The sequence below is a fragment of the Cupressus sempervirens genome, chromosome 9 (genome assembly GCF_028749045.1).
Source record: "Cupressus sempervirens isolate cs-2001-9-10 chromosome 9, ASM2874904v1, whole genome shotgun sequence".
Classification (NCBI taxonomy): Eukaryota; Viridiplantae; Streptophyta; class Pinopsida; order Cupressales; family Cupressaceae; genus Cupressus; species Cupressus sempervirens.
In genome coordinates this window covers 254894608-254907902 of record NC_143126.1, presented here as the reverse complement: position 1 = coordinate 254907902, position 13295 = coordinate 254894608, and the positions used below count along the sequence as shown (strand labels likewise).

General features: G+C 33.8%; 1 protein-coding gene across 1 annotated transcript; it reads left to right on the top strand.

Annotated features, from left to right (window-relative positions):
• The first annotated feature begins 2555 nt into the window (after positions 1–2555).
• LOC149538414 (serine/threonine-protein kinase SRK2A-like) lies at positions 2556–7364 on the top strand. The gene is made up of 9 exons (XM_089799724.1): positions 2556–2871; positions 3040–3114; positions 3314–3415; positions 4890–4943; positions 5040–5132; positions 5838–5930; positions 6020–6124; positions 6374–6472; positions 6578–7364. Exons 1-9 carry the CDS (start codon positions 2752–2754, stop codon positions 6965–6967), a joined length of 1131 nt encoding a protein of 376 aa, XP_089655850.1. The 5' UTR covers positions 2556–2751; the 3' UTR covers positions 6968–7364.
• Positions 7365–13295: the final 5931 nt, after the last annotated feature.

Genomic DNA, 13295 nt, shown 5'->3' with positions numbered 1-13295 from the left:
ACGATCTTTATAAGGGAAACAACCTAATAGTTGCTTAGGCTAACTTTGCGCACCTATAGTTCCTATGCCATGTATTAAAAATTGTCATTTTTTTTGGTGAACCTTCGTAGGTGAGTGAAGAGCTTAAAGCTAACCTTTTAGCTCTCCCTCATTTACTGAGCTCTCTGTAGAACTTTAGAGTGCGAGGTGGTCTAAAAGTGTTATTTTAAAACTTTTGTCTGATACTTGTAACTAAGACCCCCCAATAACCTTTCACCCAAAAATTAGTACTTTTTGCACAAATAGACCAATGAACAACCAAGAAAATTAAAAAATGATCAACTATTAGTACATGTGTAATAGTTTTTTGGGGTTTTTACTGTGGTAACTTGGGGTGGGGGGGGAGGTAGTGGTAATTGGGCATTGAATGTGGCGATAATGCGTACATGGGTGACAACTGACTCGTTTCCCCTAAAGAAATCCATGAATACCCATAAGCTGAAACCTTAACTTTATGCTGTTCAGTCAGATAGAAGATATACCAAATAAATTATAGAACTCTTCTTATAATTTAGAAGTTCTAAGTATGCAAAATTGCCCCAAAACATAAATAATAATTTCAACAAGAGCTCTCAAGGAGCTAGAGTCCTTGCCTTTTGTGGGAAATAGTATATGGATTTTTGTAGTCATTTCTCTTTGTTTGTACCATTTGTATCTTGTTAGGACACATCTAATTATTTTGATTTAAAGTGATCATTTTTCATTGTTTGTAGCATCTACATATCTTGTTATTTTCAAGATGGTTGTTTAGATCTAGAAATAGATTTGAAACTTACAAGACGTAAGTAATAAAGATATTAAAAAAAATTCAAAACATGAGAAAATTATACAACTAGTATTTTTAAAAAAAATATTTATTTAATAATAAAGGAATAAAAAATATAATAATTATGTTTAAATTTAAAATTTGAATTTGAATAAGATGTAGATTTATAAATAGATTTGAAAGATACGGAAGGTAGTTAGTAAAGATTTAGAAAATATTTTAAATGAAAAAATATAAAGATATGAAAGTTTTAAGATTTTTTTAAAAAATTATTTGAAGAGTGATTTTATTAGGATTGTTTTTTAAACATATATTTATTTAATAATAAATAAATAAAAGAATATTATTATTATTTTTCAATTAATTTTATTTTTGGATTGGTAAACGACCAAGGCCTTGATAAATTTTATTAATTAAAAAAAAAAATTACAATAGCTTTACTGCGTTCAAATGTGCACTAGTAGGAAATAACAGAGAAGAAAACCTCTAGTCTAGCCCGAGACAAACATCCTATATTATTACATTTTAAAAGGGGCATACCCCAGTTAAATCACCACTAATACATGATTTAATTACAATCATTATAGGGGCATACCCCAAATAGATTACATTGGTTTTGAATACGTTATCATTACATCTGTCATATAATGCCTGCTCAAGAGTTGAAGACCACTTGTGTGCTGACAAACCACCCACACTGAACACACATTTTGCCTACTAAGCTTGTCAATCAACAAAGTTAGTGAAAATATAAAACTAAAAAGAAAAGGCCAACCAACTAGGGGCTTCAAAAGGATCAGAATTTCTGGCTTCATTAATTCTTATTAACTAATATTAAAGAGATCATAAAGCTCTAACTGAAATGTTATAAATCCTTAAATTAATCCTGTTATAAAGCAACCGAAGAAGAGTACCATCTGATTAATGCACTTTGATATCCTTTTTTTTCAATTAAATTTTTACAATTGAATGATATGATTTTATTTTAATAGATAAATAATAATCTAATTTATTTATAAATTAATGATAAAATGACACGTGTGAATAATTATTTTTCTACTATGATATAAAGATAGTTTAAGTCTTTCCTGTTATTCAATTTATATTTTATTCTATGATATTTTATATTAACATTTTTAAAGAGCTATTTTAATTCTTATAAAAAAAAACATATTCAATCGATCAAAAAATGCTCTCGTCAAAAAATAATGATAGGCTTCTGTGTATGTTAGGTGCTAAAAAAAACTATTAAAATTAATATATAAAATGTGCACTATTTGTTTCTACTTTCCTACTTTCTCCTTCCCAACACTAGACACATTGTCACTAGAGCAAGCAAGGTATAGCTAGCATTCATTCGTTCCTGTGACAACACGTGGAGGGTGGAGAAATTAAATATATCTGTTCCACGCTGAGAAGAATCCTAGTGAGATGAGACGGCGCCTTTTCCGAGTGTACACTGACTGGCAATTAAAGCGAAGTTACAATGCACCTGCGTCGGTGGTGTCCTCGTCACAAGTCACTCTCATAAAACTCATCAACCGCTAAACCAGATTCTAAACATCGCGGTTAAGTTGATTTTAAAACGGTACCCCAAAACATGACACTCCTCGAAGTGTTGGTCAGAGGTAAAGTAAACCGCAAGAATGTTGAAAAGTAAGAGTCCGCGGAAAAAGAGGACGGAAAATGAATCATTTTTCAACACGCGGAACGTCGAATACAAATGGGTGTAGGGGACCTGTTGGAAGTTAAAGGATCGAATTTTGTAAGTGGATTTGCGAAGCACGGGATAAATATTTTTTTTCTGCTCCGGACAGAAAGAAGTGGAGTAAGTAGCAGCTATCTTGAGCCAGGATAAGGCGGCGGCGGCAGCTTTTTATAGTTGTAGGTCGGGCGATCGAATCCAGACGGAGCCGGAAACACCAGATCTGCTTGCTGTGCGCGTCATGGATCGTTTTGAAGTTGTGAAAGACATCGGCGCTGGAAATTTCGGCGTGGCTAAGCTCATGCGGGACAAGAAGACCAAGGAACTCGTTGCCATGAAGTATATTGAGCGAGGCCCTAAGGTATTGTGTGATTTTAATGGCGATGGATTGTTTTTGTTTGTTGGAGCAGCGAGTTAGGGTTTCTGAGCCGCGGGATTTGTAAAGTTTTATTTGTTGATTTCTTTCTTTACCTCTTGCTTTGAATAGAATGGATTTGTTGTGGATTTGAATCCGTTGTGGTGTTTGTAGATAGACCAGAACGTTATGCGGGAGATTATAAACCACCGGATGCTCAGGCATCCGAATATTGTTCGATTCAAGGAGGTATGCTTGCTGTTCGAGTCCTGGTGGCTGTGCTTGTCGTTATGTGTAGATCAGTTGTTACTCGAGGCAGAGGCTTTTCGTTTGGCATGTTGTTGTGGTGCTTTCTAACTGTAGCCGCTTTGTCTGAGCGTTGATTGCCCTTTTGATAATAACGCCCACATTTTTCTTTAAATAAATTTGCAGTGCTTTTTAATGGCAGGTGGTGTTAACTCCCACTCATCTTGCCATAGTCATGGAGTATGCTGCTGGTGGGGAGCTGTTCGAGCGTATTTGTAACGCCGGCCGCTTTAGCGAGGATGAGGTAGGGGTTTACAGTTTTTGTTGGTGTAGGGTTACTAAGTAGAACATATTTGAATCGGAATGATTAAAAACATCAGGTTTGGTTTGTATTAAGGTAGCCTGGTTCTTGGAGCCAGTATAAGATTTTTTACTTGTTCAAGATTACATGTATGTGTGCTAAAAATTGACTCAAATGCTTCGAATAATCCGTCCAACTGATATCTTGCAACAACGTGTAATTGTAATGTTATCCTCGAGTTAACTGTTTTAATTCTATTGGATTTCGATGTCTCTGGTCTTAACTTGTTACTAGAATTTTACCATGGAAATTGCTGAAAATTCATTGCTTTACTGTTTTTAAAAAAAATTATTTAATTTATTTTTATCTATTTATTTTATTATTATGAGATGTGCCATTTTGGCGAATTAGGATATGCCGCACTCCTGTATGAGCTACAATAAACTCCTAGGGTTCTCTACTACACCAGGATAGGACAGATTGCCACCATAGGGAGCTAAAGCCATGCCTCGAGCCTTTGTGAGCTACTGTAAACTTTGAGGGTTTAGTTAAGAACCAGTATGTTTCTATTGCAAATTTCTCGATTTTGTTTTTAGCTTATTTTTGCTAGCAGCAATTGCTCATTGTTTTATGGTATAATTTGTGGAGCTAGTGGGGCCCCATGAATCATAATATTTTCTGCATAATTTTAAGGAGTGTTCTAAATATTATTTTTAAATCAATTTTTAACCATTTCTCTTATAAATAATTCTGAAAACTAAAATATAGGCAAATAAAAAGGGTATGAAAAATATGTGGTGAAGACATGTCACTTTTTTCAATAAGCAGCTGCTGCTTATTCTAGCCCCCCTCTTTTCCCACAGCTTATTTTTATTCGCTAAAAAATAGCCACTCCACAAAACTAGTAAAAGATGTCTAAATTTTCTTTTTCCTACAATTTTTATTTTGCATGGGAACACTATATTGCTTAAATTTAAGCACAAAATTGATTTAAGCAGCAGCATGGAGACAGGGTGTTAGTTGTCCTGACAACATAAAAAAAAACTGCTTACTAAAACAAACACAGACTTCATTGCCTTGGCACCTTAAAATAAGATTTATTTTAATTTTCTAAAAAAATCAAAAAACTGTATATACGGTGAGGAGGGCAAGGCTTTTTGGCGGAGCGTAGTTATCTGAAGAGTCCACTCACTTCCTTCTGTACCAAAAATGATATAAGATGACTGGGAGCCTAAATAGCAAGACATTGTTTTTAACTGAATACAATTATTAACTTTTTTTTGAATTGCCATTTTGTCAGAATTTCTTTTACATTACCACTCTTAGGTGATGATAAACAATATTTAAAATCCATGCTGTATGTGCACCCAAATTGCTTATAGTCATTGTTCACTTTCATTTTATTTAAGTTTGTGTGTTTGGATGGTCATTATTTCACAGTTACAGCTGATTTACAGAAACTCTCTGTTATGAACAGGCCAGGTTTTTCTTCCAGCAGCTTATTTCTGGGGTTAGCTATTGCCATTCCAAGGTCAAATTTCTTCCAGGAATTGTAAAATATATTATTTGGTAGTGTAGATTGCATAATGCCCTCGGGAGTTTTTGATCTGATAGGAAAATATTGCAGGCAGTCTGTCACCGTGATCTTAAGCTGGAGAATACGTTACTGGATGGAAGCCCTGCACCCCGGCTTAAGATTTGTGATTTTGGATACTCGAAGGTAAAGTCTGTTTTTAATTTTCCTTAACTGCCCTCTCTTTCTTATGGATGGTTGTCATCAGTGATCCAAGTTTTTTTTACAGTGGACATGTCCAGAGTAACATTTACCGTTTTTGTCCAACAAAGTCTGTATACACATTCTCTTAATTTTAGCATTCTTTATTTAGGGCTGAATGTAAAATTGTAAGCTCATTTTGACAATTTTATGACAAAGCATATCTTAGATTTTTATTTTTTTTCATTGCTGTGGTATTTCTGTGTACATAATCACTATTATGTTTTTAATATGACACAGTACACATTTTAAACCTTCGCTAATATTAAAATAGCTGCTGTATATGCGTTGTATACTTCACTAATCTTTCTTAGATATGTTTATTACATTCTCGTCATTTGCAATTTTTCCATAATTGCTGCCCTATAGTTTGTGCATACCTTCATAGCTTATTTTCCTCATATTTGCGGTATATAAGTTGTGTGTTTGGTACTGTTTTCCTGTTAACAGTTGCATAATCATTATGTGAATTTTAGTGTTCTGTTTTTATCAGAATTGCCACGTACAAAGTGTATATATGTCTTTGGCATTCTTTTCCACACAGTAGCTGTATTACATCATGTATATCTTCGATCTTTTATTTGTTCATAATTACTTTATGTTTTAACCAAATTCTGTTATAATTGTCTTATGTACATTTTATATTTTCAGAATTCTCTCCTTCAGTCACGGCCCAAGTCAACAGTAGGGACACCTGCTTACATTGCCCCTGAGGTTTTGTCAAGGAAAGAGTACGATGGGAAGGTAATCCATCTAATCTTGCAGAAATATGAAAAGTCAAATTCGTATGCGTTCTATAACGTTAAAAAGTTGATTGCGCGTGGATTTCTCAGCTTGCAGATGTCTGGTCATGTGGGGTAACACTGTATGTGATGTTAGTGGGGGCTTACCCATTTGAGGACCAAGAGGACCCCAAAAATTTCAGGAAAACAATTCAGGTAGACATTTTCTTTTGTATTAGTAATTGCAACAATTTTTTTTTGAATTTGTAAGCAGGTTGGAGGAAAATGCACCGTTTTCTCAATGAGATTTTTTTTTCAAAACATGTCAACTGATCTTGTTTAGGTCCTATAGACCATGGAGTTAATCTTCTAAATGGCTAAATATATTTTGACAGCTCACACAGATACTTTGGCCCAATGCATGTTAAAAGTAATCTTATTTGATATCTCTGCTTGATCTGTCAGCGTATAATGAATGTTCAATACACAATTCCCGACTATGTGCATGTGTCTCTTGAGTGCAAACAGCTTCTTGCCCGAATATTTGTGGCCAATCCCGCCAAGGTAGTTTCTCTTTTCTTGATGCTTCAGTAGCTTTTACTTAACTCTAAAATGTTGGGTTTTTGTTTTAATGATTCTAAACTGAATGAGTTGTACTGGATAATTCAGAGGATTAAAATTCAGGAGATTAGGAGCCACCCTTGGTTCAGGAGAAACTTGCCGAGGGAACTCATGGAAGGTGCAGAAGCAAGCTACCAATTTGATGACTCTGGTAGCCCTCCTCAGAGTTTAGAAGAAATTAACAAAATTTTAGAAGAGGCGAAAATTCCCCCTCCACGGGAGAATAATACAGCTGATCTTTTCTTATGGGAGGAGGATGAACAGGAGGGAGATGAGTTTGCTCCAAGAAATGGAGGAGAGGAAGAGGCTGAGGGGAGTGGAGAATACGATGACTATTATTATGACTCCCACCAGTATGGGGAGCCAAAACACCCTGAGGACTCCAAGAACTATGATGATACTAAACACATTGATCCCAAACATTGTGACCCCAAATAAGGTGGTTAGTATTGACTTAGGAATTTGGATTGTGTACACTTATTTTCCTTTTTTTGGTCTTGGAAGTCTTAATCTCCCTAATAACTGCAACCATAAGCTTTCTCGCTGAGATGATTTATCCAAGTTTTCTATTATCAATAACTTGGAGAAGGTTGTAAAGGGAGCAAGCATGTTGTCTCACATAATCTAGAAATGACTGTTTGTAGAGTACGGAGTTCATTTTGTCTAAAGAAAATGCGGGCCAAAAAATAATGCGTGGGGCAAAAATTGGTCCATATTGCATATGTCATGATTTACTTGTTATGGATGGAAGACTATATGTACTATAAAACTCCGTTCTCATTGTAACTGGGCTCAATCATAGAGCTTATATATTTCAAAAGGTTTAGATTTTGTATTTCTGTGCTTGATCTGAATGCATTTTCTTAAAATGTGTCATTTTGAGTAAGTTGATTGTTGTCATTTTACTAATTTTTTTTAGTAAAGCCAATCGATGATACGTTTTTGTACAATAAATTAGTTATGCTCTTTGCGCAAGATGCAGTAATGGATGGTCTTGAACGATTCAATGTTTCAGATTGCTTTCTATATTTGCTGTTTACCATTGTAAATTTTGGAAGGAATACTCAACTAGGAATAATATTGCAAAGAAATTACACAGAATGATTCAAGTTTTATCATCGAAATATTTTTGTTTGCTTTCTGATGTACTATGAGATTCACTGTAGCCAAACATCGGTACATGACCAGTTAAATCTTTAATACTCTAATTTTGAGATCCATTCTGAGTTTATTTTTTATCATCAATACTCGTTATATTTTTGGGATTCATGTTCATTTTGTATATTGTTCTGATTATTATGGATGAGAAGACACTGGTAACAGAAATATGATTAAAGCTCATTTTCAGATCCTTTATGTGGCCATGGAATTGACGTTCGTCAATCATAATTCATTTTGAATATGTAAATTATTAGATCTCAAATACACAAGGAATACATGTCCATGGACTTGATTCTTATACAGACGATACTTCGCATATATTCTTCCACATAACATAAAGGAAGGCTCTGTAAAACATTCAGAGAATTTTCCGCAAAATTGTAGACAGTGACACAGAATATCCAAGCACTCACCTTAATTACCATGAAGCGTCTAACACATTCAATCATGTAAAGTATTTGTGGGTAGGACCATACAAAACGTGTAGCCATTTGCAGTTCTTGGGTAAAGCTTGGAGTTTCATTTACACATGGGATTCTCACTGAATTTTTTGAAACCAAAACGTGGAGAGTAAAGGTTGGAAACATTTAATAGAAGATTTGTTTCTCTATTTCAACTCATCGTTGGATCAGAACATGTAATCCATGCAAACAAACTAAAACAGAGTTTGTCTTTAGAATTTTTTTTTCCCAGGGTCTTCGGCTTTTGATTATTGCACAAGCTTTACCAATAGGTGTCATTTCTTGTAATCTTGAAACCGGAAAAGCTATGCGCTTGGAAAATTTAATCCGGGAGGAATGGATTCTTACCCAAGCTTGCCAATGTGCGCGGTATCTTGTAACTTTAAAGCTAGTCGGTCTAGAGCTTGTAGAATGTGATCCACCTTTATGGGAGACATGGATTAGATATGTGGGACATGTATTTATCGTGTTTGTGTGTGTTCTATTTGCACTAACTTTCTCTCAATTAAGAGGTGCACATACCTTCTGATTTTAATCCCTCCACAAAGAAATTTTTAGGTAAGATATCTCTGCACAAACAAAACCTGAACTTCACAAATTTGCATTGTGGTTGTTTGTGTTAAAAGCTATAAAACTTTACAAAGAAACTTTTCTGTTATTCTTAAGGGAAACGAGCTTCTTGTTATTCATGTATGCATTGTCGTTACGTCCAAACATCCAATTATCGGTACCTGCCCTTTCCAATTATTGCCATTAGAAGTCCAACAAATGATCGCACATGTACTAATAGCTGATCACATATGTACTTATTGTTGATCACATATGTACTAATAGTTGATCATGCTCGTTTGTACAAAAAATACTATTGTTCAAGTGAGTGACTATTGGGGGTCTTAGTGACAGGTATTGAGCAAACGATTTAAAATACTACTTTTAGTCCACCTTGCACTCTAAGAGTTCTACAAAGAACTCTGTAAATGTGGGAAAGCTGTCACTTATAGAAATTCACCAAAAAATTGACCAACTTTGATATGTTCATTGGGAACCGTAGATATACGAAGTAGATCGTTTTTGGTACAAACAAATAAAAGCTTTTAACTTCACAACATGCACTGTTGTTGCTTAAGCCTATAGATCTGAAGAATGTGGCCTCACGAGGGTTTGAACGTTTTCCTATTTGTGATTTGCTGGTGGACCCATGAATCAATTAATAATAGAAGGCTTCTATAATACGTTGAGTTACCCAGTTTTCAGCATTTGCGGAGAGTTTGTAGGGAGCTGTGCGGGCGAAGATTTTTCACCCAGCTGTTTAGTTTTAAATAATAATCCTTTTAAATTTCATTTGAAAAAGGTATGCTTTTCACGGGATCATTTGACTGCAGATTGGCCTCCAAAATTTCTCAGCAGCACCAAAAGCTCTCAGGTGCAGTTGCTTCGGTGGGTGCAGATCCTGAGTGCTGAAAGAATTGTCATTGATTTATTTGGGCATTATATTCATGATGAACAAGAGTTAAATTGCAATTGGTTACTTGTTTATCGACGAACGTTCTAATTTGGGATGGGAACACTTTCTAATTGATACGCTTTCTTCTTCCTTTCTCTCAAGCAATTCTGCATTACACATGCATCGCATTTTAAGAAACAATATAACTTACAGAACAATTGTCATAACATGGAAAACACTGTAGGTGGTTTTGAGTACGCTTGAGCTTAGTAAGCTTTTCTGGCACAATTACAATTCTGGTTCACCACTCAGAATATAGGTTTAGGTTGCCGATTGGTCTGTTAATGCAGTAAAGCTTAGTTTATAATTTTTACAGTATAAATTTGAAGTTCAACAGGGTCACACTTCCAATGAAAGTACAATCCATAAATGGTTATTTAAAGCTCAAAGCAATCTAGGAAAGCAGGTTAAATGAGAGACACGTAGAAAAGAAGAAAACTGTCAAGGACGGAATGGCCTAATTTACATTTTACCCGATCCATCGTGATAAAAGTATGTCGGTGGGCAACTTGCCCTTTTCTTAGGGTGTGGAAAACACTTCAGATTAAATCAAATTTGTATGTCGGTGCCAACCTTGGTTGTTATCATACCGGATTAAATCAAATTCTTAGGGTTTGAAAGAATTGACATGCGATTTTACTACTTCAAGATAAGCTGACGCAACCTTAAGAGAACCCGTTATGAGTATGGTGTATTTCTAACTACTTAGAAATAACCTGCACATTGAATGTAGACAGCATGGCAGGAATCAAAAAAATTAATTGCATCTGAAATTCAACTTTTGCGTCCCCATGTGAAGGGCGTGAAATGGACATTCCTCGTTTCTTGCGAAGTTTGCATGTTGTAGCACACACGTCCTCGGAACATACTCACCTGCCGTCCATTGAAGGAGATAATTTAACAATATAGCTGTGTTGCCTGTCGTTTTTCTTGGCTTGTTAACGAATTTTCAAAACCTACCCCCCAACTATCTCAATTCGAGCAAAATTTAACATAACTTATTGACATAGTTTGAAAGCAATTGAAAGTTTGAGTTTTCTCTTACTCTAATATAACTTGTGACAGGACTTTACACACGTATGTCTAAACCTTGAGACGGTTGGAGAGTTACTATTACTGAAGTTAATTTGAATAGTTTAATACTTATTTAAGTCATCCCTATAATTTAGACAACTTTCATATATTTATTTTGGGAAAGTGCTTTCAACATAGTAGTGCTATTACTTCCGAAAATTTACAGTATATAATGTTAAAAACTACGTATTTTGTTTTCTTTGATTTTTTTGTGGGCGTCTTAATTATATTGTCTTAAGATACATGATTTTGATGGATTTGGTGGTTTGTTTTTTCATTTTTTATTTAGATTGATTAAAGAATATATAAGTTAATTGGTGTTAGATAATTTTTGAATGATAGATGATATGATCATTTGTTAAGTTTAAATATGTGGCTACAGATTTGACTAAAGTTGTTATGTTAGTTGTTTTCATATCTACAAGTTGAACTCTTTGAAACACAATTGTTTGCGTTAAAGTATAAGGAAACTACTTCATGACAATTTGTATCTATTAGGAGACTAATCTATTACGAACTTATCGTTCTCATCTTTAAATCAATCCACTAAATCTATGTACGAAAAACATATTTAGTTCTATTAGTTTTGAAAACTTAAAAAAAATGTCCTCCCTTAGTATGAGGGATGATTTTTGTGTCTCTATAGCTGCTGCCCTAAATTTGTACCCAGTGGAAGATCACCTCACCTAATTCTTACAATTTTCACATTAGTCATATTAACTTGTAAATCAACAAATGACAAAACCCTACCTTTTGTACTAGGTTATTTTAATACATTATTATAACAACATTACTTGTATTATTGTTCGTTTTTTTCCAAAATCATTGAAATGATTAGTGAGGCTTATCTAAGACGAAGAATCTTGCATCACAAGTTCTAATAGTGTTCAATTAGGCTATTAACTTTTATTTTCTATTCTATAAATAAGCATTATTAAAGTCTCTTTTGTAGGTGTAAAGTCTCTATAAACATCAAACATTAACAGTGAAAGGATGAATATTTTCTTTTTTCTTTTTCATAATTAATGAATTGATTAGTGATGCTTGTTTAAGATGCATAGCCTTGTAACACAAGTTTTAACAATGTTGAACAAATCGATTTGTGATACTTGTTTAAGATGCTAGCTTACATCACAAGTTGTAACAATGTTGAACACCACTAATTTTTTCCATTGTAGAAATAAACATTATGTAAGTCTCTTTTGTAGGTATAAAGTATTTATAAACATTACACTAATTGATACAAAAGGATTGAAGCATGGATTAAGATTGATTTTTTTATTTCTTTACTTTTCAAAATCATCGTATTGATTAGTGATGCTTGTCTAAGATGAAGAGACTTGCCTCACAAGTCCTAACAGTGTTCATCAACATCCCTAATTTTTTCTATTGTAAAAATAAACATTAGGAAAGTTCTTGAGTATCTATAGATATCACACAAATTGACATTGATAGGATAAGTATATCGATTGAGTGCCTTTTTATGTTCCTCTTGTCAAGGGCATATAATCTCTTAACATTCCATGTTTTCATCTTCATTGCTTACCAAGGGAGGGTTGTACTCCATTAGTTTGGGAAAATATATCTTTATTTATGTCTGCTCTCTTTTGAGTGCTTCTCTCTTTTGTTTGATTAATTTCCTTCTTCTGACCTTGTTATATGAGGCACTCATTTTGCTATTTTCTACTGTCAAGTTAAAATGAGTTGTTACTTTAATATGATATTTCTATGAACTAATAGAGTTCAAATGAGATGTTACTTCAACATGATATTTTTCATAAATGTTCCATTTATAAGAAGTTATGCAGAACATGTATACAAAAAGGGTTAGCCTAAATGTGCTATTATTGTCTCTCCTAGATTTCAATAATTGTACCAATCTCATTATGAAAAATGCAAACCCATACACCAATGATCACTAATATATTCTAGTTGATTGAGATAGACTGTTAGAACAATCCATCTATGATCCAGATATTGCGTAACCTAAAAACATGTATGACACCTAAATTAATCAAATTAAAATTTCTTAATATACATAACATTACATGTGGAAATCATGTTACGATGGATTCCCTATTTTTAGATCTTGAATAACTTATTTCATATGGGTAATTTAGCACTCAAAAGAAGAAAAACAATTACAAGGTTAATTTTTAGAAACAATTTTTATTTTTATTTTTATAATGACTATTTATCAAAGAAAAAATGAGATAGCTAAACTATAATGAACATGATTAGTCAATGACTATATCCAACCATTCCAAAACCTATGTTTGTAAGTAGAAATGTTTGTGGGCTCAAGGATGATATCTAATATGAGGCATCCGTGTTTAATTTTCTTATGCATTTTATTCATTTATCATGGCATCTAGGGTAGAGGGGATATTCTTTCAACAAAAGGTAAGGGTTCATAAACATAAGAGAGGGGAGATACTCAATATGATCATTCCCTCAACCTAATAAAAAGAGGAAAATATAGAAACTAGTTATGTGCAACACATTTCCTCAAGTAGACATAAATTTGGATAACTACACCCATTGATTTAACAACAAAATATAATTA